Source organism: Lissotriton vulgaris, chromosome 7 (assembly GCF_964263255.1).
Source record: "Lissotriton vulgaris chromosome 7, aLisVul1.2, whole genome shotgun sequence".
Classification (NCBI taxonomy): Eukaryota; Metazoa; Chordata; class Amphibia; order Caudata; family Salamandridae; genus Lissotriton; species Lissotriton vulgaris.
In genome coordinates, this window is record NC_141695.1 from 1,563,537,557 (window position 1) to 1,563,557,490 (window position 19,934).

Genomic DNA, 19,934 nt, shown 5'->3' on the forward strand with positions numbered 1-19,934 from the left:
GTGGAGTCTTTATGTTAATAAAGCGAAGGAAGATATAGCATAATCTGAAGCCTCCGGTCCTGACATAGAATCATCTCTGGTCCTATGTGTACAACCCATGTCTTTTGCAGGGAAAGGAGAGCTAGGCTCCCCCCCACCACACACATCAGTACTCGCAGCCAAAACCAGTGTCACCAGCAGTTACAGTTCTGCAAACTTCCCTGCTCCCCAAAAATCCATAGCGTCAGAAGGTCGAGCAACCTGGCAGCTAAAACCTGGAACTCACTTCCCACTCACCTTCGCCTTACTCAGAACCACCTAGCATTCAGAAAGCAACTTAAAACGTGGATATTTGACAAGTAATTCCCCACCCTTCTTCAAGCGCCTTGAGACCCTCTGGGTATGTAGCGCGCTATATAAATATACTGACTTGACTTGACATGTTACCCTCCACAACCTCCGGCAGTACATAGGCCCTGATATTGTTGCAGGGGGCCCACCCTTCCCGATAGTCAAGCCGGGCGTCTAGGCACCTTGTATGTGCCACCAGTTCCATGAGAAGGCACTCTGCGATCTGAACCTTAGGGACCAGAGCCTGAACTGACACTTCTAAGGCCGTCATCCTCCCAGCCACCTTCTTAGAGTCCTCACGAATAAGGCCAAGCTCAACAGCAATAGAGTCAATCTTACCCTCTAGGTGCTCATGTTAGAGATGGCCCCACCTTGACCCCCAGCTTGATCCCCTCTCATTGTGTGGCACTCGGTGGGGAATCATCTCTGGTCCTCTGTGTACAACCCATGTCTTTTGCAGGGAAAGCAGAGCTAGGCTCCCCCCCACCACACACATCAGTACTCGCAGCCAAAACCAGTGTCACCAGCAGTTACAGTTCTGCAAACTTCCCTGCTCCCCAAAAATCCATAGCGTCAGAAGGTATAAACAAAGGTGGAAGTCTTCCTTGTGGAACAACTGTATCCAGAGGACCTGCCTGTCACGGACAGTCACCGAAGTCTGCTGCTGCGCTCCTCGTCAGGCAGTACCAGGGACAGCCCCCCACAACGCAATCCAGAGGCTGGTTATCTCTGGGCAGGTCAGACGTTGCTACGGCCAGAAGATTACCAGGTCTGGCCCCAAAGTGGTGGCAGGTGGGCCGGCAGTGCCCATGGCCGAGTTGCCCTTTATACAGCTATAGGAGGGAAATCTGCCAGTACCAAGCCGAGGCTCCTAGTTATGCTGCTTTCACTGGAGGAGGCTTCCACACCACTGCCTCACCCTGGTATATACCCCATGCAGAGGTTCGCCGCTGGCTATGGCCAGTGGGGAGGGTCTGCCAAGATCAGTTCGGGCCCCCACCGGGTCTGAGAAAATTATAAATGGGGGGAGAGGGTCGCCACGCTCCTGTCCTCCACACAAACTGTGTCGCAATAGAGCTCACCACCCACCACATGCTTGTCTTCGGACACCGCTTTGCAATCTTCACTAGACTACAGAGCCGCCATCTTGGGAACGCGTCGGAAGTGGGCCACCAGGGCTATCGGATACTGCGCAGCTCTTTTCTGGTCCCTCTGTTCTCGCAACAACTCTATTGGCTTGGGGCACCCAGGACGCTGGTCGGTTCTGGGTGTGGTGGCCTGGAAGGGATTGGGGTCGTGTGGGTCATGGAGGAGCTGTGGCTCAAAGCTGCTCACGGTATGGCGGCTGGCTCCGCCCTGGCTGCTGCTATCATTAGTGTAGAAGGTGCAATTGCATTGGTGCCAGGAGTGTGATGGGATTAACAAGACCCCTAAAAATGGGAGCAGTGTTTTTGTCTATTTCAGGTTCATAATGTGTTTTATTTATAAGTCTCACATTTTAGTGTGGCTTATGTGATTCTAAAAAAGTATCCGTGAAATGATCTCATATGATTTCATATGCCCCACTTACTGCACTCAGCCCTGAAATTATTTTCATAACGTTTTGGAGGTGGGTCCGATTTCAAAATATTTTGGATAGGGGGGCTCAGATTAAAACATTTCAAGACCTCTGTACTAAGATAGAGAACCTCCACAGTTTAATGGGATGCAGAAAATTAGGTAAGTAGTAACAGGTGTGTAGTTCCCGCCGCAGACAGCATCAATCCACATTTCAGCTTGTTGGCAGTGCTCCTTCCTGACCATGCTGTGTATGTCTCTTTATATACCACGAATTTTACACACATTGGTGACACACAACACAACTGAACATTGCATCTTTCAAGGTTTAAGAGGAACTTAAAACCCAGGTTAAAAAAAACATTGAGAGTATCTTGCAGCTTGATGGAGCAGTCACTCAACCTCTGGTGGATGGGCTTCCAACCCGTTTGACTCCACTCTATAGTTCCATTAGCACTGATCCTTCGCCAACTCTGCAGGTTCAGGATGGATGCACCAGACCTTATTCAGGAAACTCTGACCATCTACTCATAAGCACAGATGTCAATGAGCTACTGTTTAACTTGAAAATGCCGCTCTAGCAAATTACTGCATAGCTGGTATACAGTACATTTAGCAGAAAGCAGATGTTTGCATGTTGCATACCAGGAATTTGAAGGGCTGCAATCTGGTGGTGCGAGCATTAAGCCAAGTCAATTAAGGGTGGTTTATCAACCTTGGAAGGATCACAGCTAAAATGGCCCACAGAGACTCTAAAGGTAAAGGAAAGGACGACAGGAGGTTCGAAAGAGGTGAGGAAATATTGTCAGTAAGGTAATATTGAGTTGAAGAAAAATGGGAGAAAGGGAGGGAAGATTATATGGGCCAACGCCATCCGTTCTTTCTCCCTTTCCATCTTAAAAGCTGCTGCCCCATTTCTGTTAAATTTAGGAGCACTAAGAAAGAGACTGACCACCAATATTTAATTCCATTGTAAACTACGGAAAGCACGGAATGAAGTGTGGCACATAACTGAAAACGGTCAGTTTGTTTTTTCTTTAAATGGTTATCCAGCAAAATGGTAGACCATCTCATGTTGAAAGTTTGAAGTGGCTAGAAGGGAGCCTGATTCCCATATGATTTGAGACTGTTGACATTAGTGTTAATAAATAAAGATGGGAAACCTTTGACTAAGAGGAACTCATATAGGCTGATATCCATACTGACATTTGAAATTAAAATATTTGATAAAGTTGTAGCAGTCAGTTTCCATGGAATCAAAGAGCAAGTTAGCACTATCAATCCATGGGAAGGTAGGAAGACCGTATTTGTCTATAGTGCTGCACAGTTCATGCTTTTATGATGGAGAAAAGTATGTCGATTACTTATTAGGGAGGAGGCAGGAGGTGTAAAGTTCTTCTCTTGCTCCCAAATATTAAAAGCATTGCTCACTCTGGATTTTGAGGCTACATTCTTATGTTTTTTTAATTTTGTTTTTTAGTGGACATGACTACGAGATCATTATCATAGATGACGGAAGCCCAGATGGTACACTAGAAGTTGCACAACAATTGGAAAAGATATATGGCTCTGATAAAATTGTGAGTTCCAGTTTACTATGTGAATGTACTAGAGGGTGTGCTTCAGAAATATGTACACAGTTGACAGATTATCGTTTGTTTAAATATCAAACACATGTTTTGGATGATATTGCTACAATTCAGTCCTGCCAGAGTGAGGACTATATAGTCCTCCAGAGGCGAGAGTTGAATTTCATTTAATGAAAAGAATGTTAAATAAATGTTTATGATTATTTATAGAAGTTGACAGTATGTTTAACTCAATGTATATTTCCTTTTTTGTCATGAATAACGTAAAAGCAGACAATTAAAATAGTTTTCAGATTGATCACGTTGCAGAGTTTACAAGCATAGATGCTTTTAATGTACTCTCCTAATTTCCTCTTGTATCACCAACTCTGTGCTGTTTTCCACACCCCTATGAAACACCTTCCCAACAGCTCCTCCCACACTCCATACAGTAGAGGCGCTGATTATAAACCCATCCCTCCGTAAGCTTATTATTCGCCTCTACCCTATAATGCAGGAGGAATCCCCTATATATAACCTGGAAGCCCAATCCATCTGGGAGGCAGATATAACTCTAACTGAGGAACTGTGGTGCTACTGTTGTACTCAATCCAGTGGTCTTATCTTATACCAAAGGACGTATTGAACCCCTGCCCAATTATATAGAAATGGTCTGTCGGGTGACGCAAGGGGCCTGCACTACTTTGCCCCCATCTGCAATATCCCCCCACCCCCACTCCGCCTAGTGGCACCACTGTAATATGTAAAGTACAGTTAGCCGTAGTGCCAACGACTAACAGCTGTGCTTCTCCTTCTGGCTAAGCTCAGGCTAGCCATCCTCTGGGGGAGACACCCAGTCCCTCAATTCAAGAGCTGGCTGTAAAATGCAGTATATTGTCAGGAGCAGCTGGGGACATATTGGGAACTAATGCCAAATTGATCTGGACCTAAGTACTTCTGGGCTCCTCTGAGCTCTCCAGACTGCAATCAGGCCTCCAGCTGATCCCTACAGTCCTCATGGGCAAATTAGTTTCACCTGCGCCATTGACTTAGCCTGTGGCAACTCAAAATAGACCCGAGACACTGGAACTGATTTCTTCTTGTACTGTGCCTGTGCCCCCTCCCCCCATCTACCCCCTCCCTCACTTTCCTCTACCTTTCTTACACTAGGTTCCAGGGGAAGGTCCTAAAATATCAACTCTGCTGTTATACATGCAATCATTCCCATTGTCATTCAGTCAGTCAGGTTGTGCTTGCCTTGATGTATACTTGTGCTTGCCTTGATGTATGCATACCATATAAGCTTGTTTTTCCCTTTCCCTTTTTATCCTTTAAAAATCGATTATAGTTGCCAAACCAGTTTTCCCAGACGTGTAGCCCTAAGGTAGTCACACCTCTGGGATGGGCTTCCATGATCCACACACTGAGAGAGGGTTTCAGCCATCTTGGGAGTACTAGATGCCACACTTTGCAGGAAGTCTTCATTAGGCGGGAGGAGACCTGGTAACCTATTGACTAGTAGTTGCTGCATCCCCCAAGGTCATTTTCTGGGCATAGAAGTGGCACCCCTTGCATTCAGATCTCGCCTACATTGGACAGAGAACTGGGGAGGACTGCCCTGATATTTTCTGGACCCGGCAGAGAGGGGCTGAATCAAAACCTGGACTGCATCGCTGATCCTTGAGCTGGCAAAGAGACTACCTTACCTGTGGTGCCCTGCTTGATGAAGAGTCATCCCCGAGACACAGACAGATGGAGTGACTCCAAAGTCAGTTGTCTGACTTCCTGTTACAGCTACAGCACCACACAAGTTAAAGAAGCTGCCTTGGCGAGTTGGTAGCCGAGTTTGCCTGACCACCGAAGTGCAGCCTTGGCTTTCCAGTCTCAACTCTCAAAAGTATCACCTGAGCCTGCTGGACCCAGTAGACAAATTGGAGTGTAGTTTCGTCGTCCAAGATGGACACGAGCCTGAGTTAAGGGGAACCGCTGGTTTTGCTATAACCAGAGACCAGTAGACCAGTGGAAACAGTCTTATGGCTGGACTTCAACCGATCTTCGAGGGGCATCAACCTCTGTGGCCAAAGTTGCTCCACCATGTTCATGGGCCGATGGGTGGCCCCAGGAAGATCATTTTCACTGGATGAGCATCTTGTATCCTATGCATCAGGACCACTTAATTGATGTCTCTGGCTTTTCGGCAATAGAACTTAAAACTAGACTGGAGACTGCTTTTGGCTGCGAGGTAACTGTCCTACCAAGCCTCATTAGTGCCGATGACTCGCTCCCTGCTGGGGTTGGTCGCCCAGATCGGACTGAAGTAGACATGCTCAACTTTACAAAAGTTTTGCAAGTAACAACAGGAGTTGCCAGTGCTTGTTTACAATTTTAATGAAAAACTGTGATTTATTTGCTTGATAATTTATCTCTCTGAAACCCTCCAGTGGATATCGTTCATTTTGGTGTCTCCATTGTATACAATGAGCTATGTTAATATATTGGAGTTGAAATTCCTTTGTGTCGCATTTCTTTCCTATCCAACGGTTGTAGGTGCTTTGCACTTGTTCCTTTCACAAAGCCAGATTGCTTGAAGCCACAGCTACCAAGTTTTGCAAACAAGCTTGCCTGGACCCAAGACACGTTTGCGATGCATTACACAGGGAGTTCATACAACCACACCATGTCGCACATGCAGGTCTGCAAATAACAGAATTTGTATTAACCAATCCAGCTGTACTCCTTTTTCCACTTTGAAAGAGGAAAAGCTGAATTGCTGTAATTCAGACACATATCCTGCCGATAATGCATGTATTTTGCATGGATATCAACGGCATATATTCAACTCTACTGAACTATACCGTCGCATACCCCAGCTCCTCATGATCTATTCATAAGAAAGCGCCTGATGCTACTTCCAAACACTCATTTGTTTGTGAATAGATGTATGTGTCTATGAATGTATAATATATATTGATATGTGCATCACGTAATATGCTTTATATTACCATTGCTGAATGTGAGGAGGGACAATGAATCATGAGAGTGGAAGCCAAAAATTAGCCATGATGTTCCTCTTCTTAAACAGTGCTAATAAATATTAAACAGATCTGCATGTTTGTTTTTCATAATGGTTTCCTGTGTAGTACCCAAGTACAGAAGAGGTCAAATCTGTAGAGTGAGGTAAAATCACAACAACTAGGCTTTGTGAGTTGTTTTCTGTAAAGTATTTCTGAATTGAAATCTCTGGGACATTAACCAATCTTTCCTCAAGTCAATTATGCTCTTCTGTGGTTATAACACCTTTGTACTGTAGTAATTAAGTTAGTGAATCCGTGTTTATTAGTACACTTGTTCTACTGGACCACTTACATTTTCACTGGCACAATATAAATGTATATAACCCAAGTACAATTCTTAAAAACCCAGGTGTTTCGCTTGAGAAATCTCCAGTATTCCATCTATTTATTTTACTTAATTGTTTGTTTTATAGAGCATGAACTTGGCCCGTTAGGGTATCAGAGCGCTTTACAGGATTAACGAGTTGTAGATAAAAGGCTTAGGTGGGGGCTGGGAACATTCGGTATAAAAAAAAACAGGTATATACATTTTACAAGAACGAGAAATCCCAGGGTGGGATGCCTGGAGGTTGCGGGTGGATTGCATCCGGATCGTCCAAGGTGTGGCAGTAATAGAATGTAGAGCAAGGTCGCTGAGGTGATTGCAATGCAAGAGTTAGGGGAGGAATCTAGCCCCACAAGCTTGTACTTTGGAGGAGGTGTGGCCTATAGATTATGCTTGAGGGTGCAATCTGACCGAGTTTTAAACCCAGTTTACTTAACAGCTCGGTTCTACAATCTAGTCCCATGACCCCTGAGCATGTGTTCCCACTCATAGAATCAATGCCTTTTCGGCATCTACTGTGGCAGGCACTTATTCCTCACTATTCATTAGGTAGTTAAAATAATGCTTCAACATGATGTTTCTGTAAGATATAATCAATCTAGTTCACTTAGTCTAGTTGATACTTCTCTATTTTGTAAGTGCCGCCTGGATTCTACATAAAATCCCCTTGCCTAATGATTCTAAATTCACATTAATTATCGATAGTGGCCTGTATCACAGGTAGAACTGTGGGACATTATCCAACCTCAGTAATTCAAATGAAACTGCCCCATTGAAGGACACCACTTTATATGTTTTATTGTAGAATGCTGCATGCCATAACAGTTTGCAAACTGGAGCTGCTTCACATAAAGCATAAAATCCACTATCAGCCCATGCCCGATTGACGTTTTACTTCTTCCAGTGAATTGTATTGCTGAGCCCATGTCTCCCATGCTCAACAGTTTCTTTAGTGACAGCTTAACTTCAGTAAGGGGTTGGAAGTTCAGTTTTGTTTGTTGTCTCCTTGTTCAGAGTCTGGAAGTTGTGGTTAATAAGAAACCTGTCCTATTGTTTATTCAGGCTTGTCCTGTTGACAGGTTAAGAGGTCAGTATTGCTACCCTGTGGAATAAACTAGTCGGTGTCCCACTCTGCTATATCTCAGCTCCCACTCCAGACTCCGAGGTGGGAATTCCATCAAGTTGCTGAATGGAAAGCATCAGCTTGGTTTGCCATGTGAAACCCTCAGCTGGTGGCTCATCCGTCACAAGGGTGATTATGTTGCAGTAGCAAATGGTCTACCTTACATATGAAGGTCATTACAGACTTTTTTTTTGCCAAATTCTAAATAGCCCAGGGAAAAGGGGACCACAGATTTGATATATAACTCCATCAGAAATAAGGAAGATGGTAGCTCTTTGGGAAGAACTGTTTATCACTTTCTTGATGAAGTGTTCCTCTTGCCGTCTCATACTTAAATGTATGTATGAAGCCAATGCTAATCTGGTGCCCATCACCAGACCCCGCCTCAGCTTGTTGGAGCCGCTTCGTAAATACTGTGAGTTTAGAGAGCCCTCGAGAGCAAGCAGTCTTTCACAATATGGAAGCAAGCCCGGCAACATGGTGCTGTGGCACCTAAAGGTTAGTGTAAATTGTAGAAGCCAAGCTGCTTCTTAGGCTATTATCAAGCCGTGATAACCACTCACACCTTCATTGCTGCAGTCTCTACTGGGAGAATGCTCTCTGTTTCTGCAACTTTGTCTCTTAACCAAATCCTTGCTAATGGACTTGTAAGGTTAATTTACAATTGACATATTTAGTGTGAATGTTTGCAATGAAAGTACATAGTATTCTACAAAATATAAGTCCGATTTATTTGCCTCACTTTTTTTTTTAACTAGGTCTCTCTAGATACAGTTTGGCTTTTTTACTGACTTTTTACATAGTATGCCATATGTCAATTCTATTATGACAAATGGGACTGTAGAGAGCAGTGCTATGTTATCTGTGGAAAAAGATTAAGTATGGTACTTATGTTTTATGTTTTTCAGGTTTTAAGACCGAGGGCTAAAAAGCTTGGTTTGGGTAAGTGCAGTCTTGTATCGTAACAAATTCACCGCAAATAGAAAGAACAATAATATTTTTAGCCATTTTGGACATAAAGGAAATGTTGCTCATAGAGGTAGATCAAGATCATGCTTCTATGTTACTCACTGTGGTACCTGTTTGCTGCCTTTGATAACTTACATCACTATACGTGACTAGAAAGTGTTACCGGGGTATCCAGTGCTTATTTGTATGGTTACTTAAACCAGAATCACAGTCAGGTAATTAATAACCAGATCAGAGCATCGCCAGTTAGACTGTTGTGCGGAGTTCTTCAGGTCTGTCCCTTGTCTCCAGTGTTTTTTAACATATATGTGAACCCTTTGTATGACCTTGTACTATCATAGGGTGTGGGATATTGCATGTGTTCAGATGACACCCAACTGATACTTCCTCTGACTGAGAACATTGTTGAACATATCACCCTTTAAACAAGATCACAAAGGAAGTCCATCAGTATGTAATAAAGCTGGCTAGCTCTCACTACCAAGAAGACAGCAATAATGTTGCTTGCAGCAAGGGAAGTTATCTCTAAACTTGGAGAATATTATAAAGATATAAGACTACGGACCCATATGGTGGAAGTCATTAAGTCGATGAAAGCTATGGATAAGCATCTGTGAGTTTAGAGAATGCAAATCATTTAACTGCTTTTTGTGGTTTTCTTATCTACACTTTGGCCAAATTACTGCTTTTTTATTTTAGAGGGAAATGACAGAGCTACCACAGTGCAGGCAATTATTGTGTCACATATTAATTATTGTAGTACTGTGTAGTTGGAAGCATAAAAAATTATAAAAAGGCCACATCACATACAAAATCCATGAAGCAGGGTAATATTTAATATAGGATTTAAACTTCAACTATTCCATATTATCCAGAGATTACACTGACTTCATATCGAAGAAAATTAAATTTAGGGCACTTATTACAATGTTTAAATCCCGTGGAGGGAGGTTCCTGTCCATTGGAAAGTCAGAATTGTAAAATTGGCCTAAGCAGAACTCTGAGATCAAGTGAGCAAAGTCCCACAAATAAATTAAAGCACAATTTGTAGTAGGCTTATAGTAGTTTTTGGCAAGCTATTGACAGAGCTGTCCAAGACCTTCAGTAAATTGAGAATATAAAATCTTTTAAAAGGAACTTACAAAACTGGGTATTTGTTGAGGTGTCAGTGGTGATACTCCAGCTCTTAGATACTGTTTCGGTTTACATGGCTATAAAGAACTATTAGACAATTTGTTGGGGTAATTACCTTTATACCTATTTTTTTTAAAGTTTTAAAGGCGAATAGTGTAGCCATAATTTAACTACTAGACACATAGTTAAATAAAGAATGTCATTCTATTAAAGGAATAGAGTAATAAAAGTTAATACAAACGTTTAAAATTGGCTGGTGAAATTTGGGGTGCTGCTATTTTACAGTCTGCTCTCTTTCTCAGCCAATTATTCCACTCTAAGCAGCACTGTTTTAAGTTTTCTCTGTAAACCAGTTTTATGCACTGTGATAACTGTTTCATGAAAACTAAAGATTAACCTTAAAATCTATAAAAAATTAGACTATAATGCAGATTAAACCATTGCTTTCAAAACAGCTTAGTTAAAGCATTTAGGTTTAGGAAGCAGACTATTCCTTCATCACAAGCATAGAAATGGAAGATCTTGTATAATAACACTGCATTAAGTCCCTAATTGCAAAGTTATTAACAATGAGGTAGAGTCGGTGCAGTCTCATTGAGTGGCTTTCTCATCTCAAAGTTTTTACCCCATAAGAGCGGTGAAAGGCAGGTGTTACCCAGCAATCCATTCTGGTCTACAAAGCGTTGAGCAACAATTAATAAAAATAGGTTTCGCAAACAAAATCTTAAATGACAACATTTCAGCGAGCTCTAGCTATGGTTTACAACTTGCTAGTCATCAAAAATTGTTGGTTACTTTAATCGTTGGGCTCCTTGAAATTCCTGTTGTCTTTGTTGCTTTGTCCAGTCCCAAAAGTCTACTTTTGTCCACAGTGTATGCAGGTTTTGGCGATGTTCTCAGCATTCAACCAGAATTGGGCCATGTCTACTTTACTGAATTTTTGTCTTTGTGTAATGAACCATGGGAGATTAGAGCTTCCGCATACCCATGTACATCAAATGTGACATCACAATAAACCTGCAGAGAGAGGAACCCCATAACTGTGATAAGTGAATGGAACCGAGACCAGTTGGATTTCCATGTAGATTTATTGTAGATTTTGATGAGTCACTGTAATGGGTTTGGATTAGGTATGGGAAGAATTGGCGCTCTGGCGTGTACGTTCATTAGATAAAGATCACAGCTAGTAAATCCACGGTGCAGGCAGGTCAGGGGAAACAAACCCAGAGGAGAAAACAACACCTGCAAATGCGTGGGTCAAGCCCCACACAACAAATACTGCTCAAAGTGCACACGTATATAGTGTAATAAGGGTTAACAGTCAAACCAAATGTATTAACCACTGTTCATATTAAAAATGACGGAGGTCGACATCCAAGGTTTCATGTGGGATGGAATATATATCTCGATCAGTACAACAGAAAAACAAATCAGCACAGGACTTTGAGCAGTTATTGTAGATAAGGAATCACAACATGGAGTAGTACAGAATTACATGTAGAGTAGGTCTTCTCTACAGAGCCCCACCAGAAGCAGCTTCCTTGCTGCTTAGCTCATCCTCTCAACTGACACACCACACTCCGTCATACCAGTATTCTATTACCTCACCACATATAGCAACATTCCACAGTACATCCACACTGGCTGAGCAGGCAGGCAGAAAGGCATGAAAGGTGTATTACATTAAAGATCAGTATACTACACACCTTCCCCCCTTTAATGAACAGCAAAAAGGATAAAACAAAAGCAAGCATAGTAATAGCAAAAACTAAAATATGCAATCAATCCAAAAAGGAATGTATTATATTAATTAACGACACATCACACCTCTTTCCTCTTTACAAGCAAAAGAATAATGGAGGTAAGAAAAGCAAAAGGTAAACCAATAAATCTTGAAATAATAAATTGAAAGAAACGAAATAGAGCAAGGAATACACAAAGAAGAGAATGTGAGAAAAAAAGATCTTCCACTGTATGCTCAGGAAAACTAAAACAAACAACAGAAGAAAGCAGGAACTTGACATCTAAGTCACCAGCAGGACACACCAGTTGGCCAGACTAGTATGGAAGTGATAAACCGAGAACATCAACCGATGAAAATAAACGCAAGACAAAGACAAGAAAAAAACTACTCTCCAAGAGTCCTAACGCAAGACTCTGTCACACACACGCAAGAAAAAGGTTGGGTACGCTCCAACATACAATTCTTGAATGAAGAAAAAACCGAGAGAGGAGAAAAAGAGGGATGAAAATTCCCCACTGTTGAATTTCAAAATAAATTCAACATGACAGTAAGTATGTGAGAAATCCCGCACAGGTACCATGTGATAAGTGAAAACGCACTCTGTCAAAACAATAGATCCCGAGAACGGGGGGTTAAAAAATGTAGGTGGCGTATCCACACAAATGAATGTCACACAGCCAGGAAGCTATTACAATGCATAACTTAAATAAGGTGACATATCCACGCAAATGAATGTCACACAATCAGGAGGCTATTACAATGCGTAACTTAAATAAGGTGACATATCCACCCAAATGAATGTCACATAGCCAGTAGGCTATTACAGTGCATAACTTAAATAAGGTGACGTATCCACGCATAAGTGGAGGTCACATAGCCGGTAGGCTATTACCACATAAACCTTGTAGAACAACATAGGTTACAAATCCACGTAGCAGTGGAAATTCACATAGCCAGTAGGCTATTACAACATAAACCTTTAACTAATCCATGAACAGTAAGTAAAAATGCACAGGTGGAATCAATAAAGAGAATCTTGCTCCAGTAACTCTTGAAATAAACAGTGATAAATTCCACCTACAAATATTTGTGTGAAAGTGCATATGCCAACTGTTAAATTTTGAAATAGACATGAATATAAACAAGATGTGGATCATCAAGAAGAAAGTAAGAAACTGCTTGACGATGTGGATTACATGAAACATATTCCAAAGGCAAACTTGTAAACACATTCTTTCCTTATGAGAATAAATGCATGTTAGTAATACATAACTTTGTTATCAAATAACATGCCCAGTAGATGGTGCTCTAAACACAGTAAAAAATAATTGACAAGCAATATTGAAAATACTCACTTTCAAATGAGTGAGAAACCACTTTGCCGAAACGTTTACATATTTCACATTCTTAACTGGTGTAGTGTAGCTCCTATATTCCCAATAGGCTCTGCGCATTGGAATAATATATCCTATAGATTTGATGTAGGACTTAGGTCGACTAGGTCTCTATCGAATATATTAGACTTAATTGTGAGTTCCAGCAAGCTCAGAGGTCACTAGAATCTTTCTCAAATACACAAGAAGGGATTAGTTTCTGACAACCGCATAAACATGCCAACTTTGTTTCCCCAAGAATAAAACTAATCTTCAGAGTTGTTGAAACAACAGATAGATATTTTACTCAGTCATTCGTGCATGCTTCGTTTCATCAGAGGTGCAGAGAAATGGAGAGACAGGCGTTTTCAATAAAAGGATTTATTGAACAGTCTTCTTTCTCATGCAAAAGAAATACACTGCTACAATCGTAATACTGATTGCAAAGTATAATGCGTACAGTAAGAAAAGTATTATAAAATAATACTGTAAAAGCATTGTATGGTTCCTAGACCAGAGATAAATACATAAGTAAATAACAAAGGTTAAAAGTACTCAACTGGTGCTTCACCTATTGGTAAATGCTCGGATCGGCAAGCTCCTTACTCTCATTTGAAAAAAGAGCTTTCGGTCTAAGGGTTTTGTGATGGCGTCCCAGTAGGGTTCGAGACTTGGGCTATCTTTAAAGTTTAAGAACATGCCAGACAGGGAAAGGGGAGCAGTGTTCCTAAAAGATTTAGAGGCCACAGACTTCCAGTATAAATCTTTAAGTACCTTCTTTGGGGGAAACCTAGCTTTTGTCGGATCATCCCACAGATCCCCAAGACCAAGTTCTCTTAACACTCTTCGAATGTTGGCTAGCCACTTGATTTTTTGGGAAGAGTCGCTTCTTATCACATCTAACAACTCCCCAGTATATGTTTCCAATTCAGGAGTGGTCCAAATCCGCCTCCAATATAAGATTGGCCGTAAAGATGCAATTAGGGCTATGGGAGACAACCCCAAATCTAGGAATAGGGGGCTTAAGGGGGTGCTCTGTGGTAATTTTGCTATATTCCTAAGAAAATGATTTTCTGAGGCTGTCATCCCCCGTAAGTTCTCGAACCCCCAAATTTCCACTCCATACTAATATTACAGGGGAAATTGGTTTGGTAAGGGACCTTGCGTGCTCTAGATTCAGGGCACCTGTGAGCTGGCGATGTTTTAAGGTAAGTCAAAAAGTAATTCCCTTTGGGCGAATTAACCTAATACATAAGTACTTACACATATAAAATGAACTGACCAATACCAAACATATAACAGGAAGCAATGAAAATAAGCGAAAAAAATCAGTACATGTGAAAACACTATGGTGAAAATAAAGTATAAAACAATTTATTAGCATACATTACATTTATTAAAAGTTGGGAAACACATACAAGACGGAACAATACTTAATAAAATCAACATTCCATTAAAAAAGGAGCTACAGGGAGACAGGACTAAACTCAAACAAAACAATGATTTTGAATTTTCCTTAATATGTAATCCCAGATTTACTCCTTTGGAGTAAATCTGGGATTACATATTAAGGAAAATTCAAAATTTTGGAGTAAATCTGGGATTACATATTAAGGAAAATTCAAAATCATTGTTTTGTTTGAGTTTAGTCCTGTCTCCCTGTAGCTCCTTTTTTAATGGAATGTTGATTTTATTAAGTATTGTTCCGTCTTTTATGTGTTTCCCAACTTTTAATAAATGTAATGTATGCTAATAAATTGTTTTATACTTTATTTTCACCATAGTGTTTTCACATGTACTGATTTTTTTCGCTTATTTTCATTGCTTCCTGTTATATGTTTGGTATTGGTCAGTTCATTTTATATGTGTAATTACTTATGTATTAGGTTAATTCGCCCAAAGGGAATTACTTTTTGACTTGCGTCATTTGTGGAACCCTATCCCTTTGGTTCTGGGGTCCCTCTCTCTTTTATTAGAGATGTTTTAAGGTAGCCAGTTCAATCTGCTGATTCCAAGAAAGATCATGCTGAATGCAAACCCCCAGGTAATTTAAGGCCTGAACCTTCTCGAGAGGTAGATTTTTCATACAGACAGTACCCTTAAAGGTTTTTGGAGCATTAAAAGACATAAATTTAGATTTAAGCACATTCCCTTCCAATCCTCGGGTGGTACAGAAGTTTTCGAAAATCATCAAGGCCTTCTGGAGCCCACTCGGGGTTTTTGCTACTAAGAGACAATCGTCAGCAAACATTAAGATTGGGACTTTCGCCCCAGCAAGGGAAGGGGCATCAACACTTGAATCTATTAGCACCATAGCCACATCATTAATATACATTGAAAACAGAGTGGGCGCCAAGACGCAGCCTTGGCGTACTCCGGTTTCCACAGGAAATTGAGTTGTAACATTACCAGGGCTTCCCCACCTAATCTGAGCAAAATTGTGCTCATGAAGTTTTTTAATCAGAGAAAGGAGAGGCCCAGGCATGCGCATACCATGAAGAACATTCCACAGGGTTGAGCGGGGAACCAGGTCGAATGGCGCTCTAAGGTCAATGAATGCAGCATATAGGCTGCCACGTCCGATTACCACCGTCTTCCAGTACAGCATAGCAAAATGCAAAACCTGGTTGACCGTGCTAATTGACGTTCTGAAGCCAGCCTGCAGATGGGATAAAATATTCCCTTCTCGCTCCCACATCAATGCTTTAAGAATCAGCCTACCTAGAATTTTTTGAGTAGTATCAATCAGGCTGATTGGCCTGTAGTTCCCGGGTAAAGATTTGTCACCTTTCTTGCAAACGGGTATAATTTCGGCCCCGTTCCAAGAATGTGGGATGGGGGCTCCCCTTGCAACCATGTTTGCCAGAAGAAATATGTAGCTGCCCCAGGAATCTTTGTCCTGCAGAAATAAATCCGCAGGAATACCGTCAATCCCTGGCGCCCTACCAGGGACCACCAGAACTAGGGCCTGTTGCACATCTCTAAGAGAAAATGGGTCTTCCATAAATGGTTCAAAGGGTACCTCCGATATTTGATTTGAGGTCTCGCCCTTGGCATACTGTGGTGCAAAATACTCAACCCACTTTTCTCGTGGGACCCAATTCTGCAATTTATCCGGGTTACCTTCAGTGCCCCATTTATACACATTCCAAAATTTTCTTGAATCGTTCTGGGATCCTTCCTCTTTTAAATCTAACCACCTCTGTTCATCTCAAGCCCGTTTGGATTTGGAGATGATACTTTTGTAAGCAGCCCTGGCCAAACGAATATTCTGGGTTACGCCACTTTTTACTGCAGTGCCCAGATCCAGACGGGCCTTCCTACATTCCACTGTGTACCAGCGGGGGGACTGAGGTGCTCGTGATCCATTTTGCTTACCAGGCCTAACAAATATGTTCTTTAGTTCTCCAAAGAAGGTCTTGTGGATCATTGTACTATTTGCCAATGTTGTGATCAATGATTCTTCATTAAATATTTGACTCAGTTCCCTCGTTGCTTGCGATAGCTTGCTAGTTATCAAATCAATTTTTACTTGGCTATTTGAGATGTTGGACCATCTAACATGTTGCATGTCGTTTGTAATGACCGCGTCAATCGATTGACTAACCCCCATCTCCCCTCCAGAGGCATCTACTGAGTTCCAGTAGGTAAGTAGCATAGATAAAGGGTTGCGGTCACTCTATACCCTATTGATGATTGTCATGTCCACAAGGTGCCTCCATAGACCCAGATTGATCATAATGTAGTCTATTCTACTCTCCCTGTTTCCACTCTTAAATGTGTTAGCACCAGACTTGGTTTATCAAAACTAGGGAGAGTGATCAGTCGATCAAGAGGGCACTAATTACCACTAAGAGAAGTGGAAGGTCCAGTCACAGCTTGTGCCCGCAAGCATGGGTCAGCAAAAAGAGGGGTTGCTGGACTGTTCCTTAAATTGGAAAGTGTTTGTCACTGGCGGCGCCAAGGGTGAAGATATAACACCTTTGGGCATCCATTATGTTGGAAATATTTGCCTCACACACCCATGTGGGTGTCATGCTTCATCATGGGCGTTGCTCCTCGTCGGGGAGGCGGTGCAATCCCCGACGGGCTCACCTCAGAGAGGGGCTCTTTGGCGGAGATCTTTTAAATCCAACTGTCTTATGGTGAAGTGCGGGTGTGTGGGTAGTTAGGCATGTAGCCTAGGTGGTGATTAAAATGGAGTGACTCATCTGAGTACAAAAAAGAATCAGCAATCCTTTCGAGGAATCTGCTTGATAGAGGATACCAAAATTGCACCCAATGGCTTGATTATAAAGAACTTCCCGAGAATTTTTGGGGAGGATGGACAGTTCAAGGTAGAATGGTCCCAGATCTCATGGAAGTGCACCCACGATCTACTCATTTTGATCGTTAATACTGCCAAACGCCTTGCAGATGAATTACTGGTCCGCATCCAAGCAGCTGAAAGTGCACTTAAGACAGCCGTTCCAAATCCAGGTTTCAACACCAAACTGGCGGAACTCAATAAGGAAATCTCAGAACATAAGGATTATTTTATGAATCAGAAAGTGGCCAAATTACAGAAAGATATTAAAAGGTTTTCCAAGGAAAAGGTATATCCCTACCTTAAGGAAGATTATGTCCCCCCTGGAACAAACTACAACTCAGATTCAAGTGCTACTTCCTCTAGAAGGGGATCCAACAGTGGGTCCGACAGTAGGGGGGGTGACGGATTCCCGTACATACCACAAAGAGGTAGAAGGGAAAGAGGACGAGGCCAACAAATTGACCAAAACTTCACACCTCATGGGCCGCCTCAAGGACCCTCTCCATGGCCCTATCCACAATTTCCCCAATTCCAACCACCTTATGCCCCCCAATTTCCACCCTACTATGCCCCACAGGGCCCTATGCGACCTCCTTTTTTAGACAGAGGCTTGGGCAGAGGGTGAGGGCGAAAGCGAGGCAACGCTCCAGAGAAAAGAGTACAGTGGGAGGACACACGCCCTCAAGGGATGGACACGAGGAACACGAACAGATCAGGACCAAAATGAGTCTTGTTGTTAATTTATCAGATCTACTCGTGACAGAGAGTGAGGAGAAAGTCCTACAGAAGGGTTTGGGCTTTGTACCCACCCCAAGAACTGACCTCTTTCAACAAACCCGGGAGATACATTCTTTTTTCCGGAAAATCAGACTTAAAGCCTTCTTTGAGGGGAGACCCAGTGAACCCACAACGGACTCTGGTCTCCACAACCCCTCCACCTTCACTCCCCACAATGGACTGATTCCGAATGAAGTCCTAACCTTCGAGCAGGCTGTGCTTAAAGACATCAAGGCCATAGACCAACAGAGTTCTTACCACAACATCTCGAGAAAAGAGATGGATATACTTAAGTCACTTGCTGAAAACCCCCAAATCACTATCAAACAGGCGGATAAGGGTGGGGCTACAGTCCTCATGAACACTGTGGACTATGAACTGGAATGTACTAGACAATTGAGCGACACACGCTACTACACTCCTATTCCATGTGATCCGACACCACGCCTACAAACAACAATAACAGGCTTGGTCGAAAGTGCAGAATGTGAACAGTGGATCAGTAAGAAAGAGGCGGACTTCCTGATGAAAAAAGATCCCAGGGTTCCCTATTTTTACATTCTGCCTAAAATCCACAAAGACACGAGACCGGCCCCTGGACGACCGATAGTCTCTGGGATTGATTCCGTCCTTGAACCACTTTCACAATTTTGTGATCATTTTCTACAACCCTTAGTGAGACGCATTCCCTCGTTCATCCAAGACACTTCTGATGTCTTGCGTATGTTGGACACAGTCCAAAACAACAGCCAAATCAATCTCCTGATTACTCTAGATGTGGAGGCCCTCTACACAAATATTCCACAGAGGGCCACACTAGGGGTAATCGAGGAGAGGCTTGAGTTGGAAATTTGGAACTCGTCCACACCACCTTCATTCATCATGGAGTGTGCGACCTTAGCACTGACCAAATTTTTTTTTTAATTCAAGGGTAACTACTATCATCAAACACAAGGGACCTCGATGGGTAGTACCTTCGCCCCATCGGTGGCATGCCTCTATATGGCTGACTTTGAAGACAGACACATACAACAATAGGCGAACCCTTTCCTCAATAACATCTTGTTGTGGAAACGATTTATTGACGACATCTTGATCTTGTGGACAGGACCCCCGACCTCACATGAGGCCTTTTTTGAATGGGTGAACACTCTCAACCCTTATCTAAGGTTCACGATGTCTGTGTCACCTACCGAGATTGCCTTTCTTGATCTAACAATAAAGCTTAAAGATGGGACCCTCAGTACCACAATGTATAGGAAACCCACCGACCGAAATAGCCTGCTTCATTACACTAGCCACCACCCCAAAGCATTACGTACTAACCTTCCCTTTGGGCAATTTTTGCGAATCAGGCGTAACTGTAGTGACTCATCTGAGTACAAAAAAGAATCAGCAATCCTTTCGAGGAATCTGCTTGATAGAGGATACCCGACCAGAGATGTCTCTGTAGCGCAAAAACGAGCTAGAAATAACCATCGTGAGGCCCTCCTTGAACCACGGGAGCAGGCACCTGTAGAAAACCAACCCATTACTTGTGTCACCACATTTACCCCCGCGTCTACTAAAGTCAAGAGCCTCATCAAACGACACTGGGCCATATTGAACACAGGTGACCTCACTTTCGAGCAACCAAGATTCGCGTTCAAAC

General features: G+C 42.4%; 1 protein-coding gene across 1 annotated transcript in view; it reads left to right on the top strand.

The window, feature by feature from the left end:
• Positions 1 to 19,934, top strand: part of DPM1 (dolichyl-phosphate mannosyltransferase subunit 1, catalytic) — a 135,168-nt gene that overhangs the window by 58,433 nt on the left and 56,801 nt on the right. Inside the window, exons 2-3 of the mRNA XM_086932457.1 lie at positions 3,368 to 3,467; positions 8,886 to 8,919. Coding sequence (XP_086788583.1) covers positions 3,368 to 3,467; positions 8,886 to 8,919 — 134 coding nt within the window. The remainder of the gene's footprint in view (positions 1 to 3,367; positions 3,468 to 8,885; positions 8,920 to 19,934) is intronic.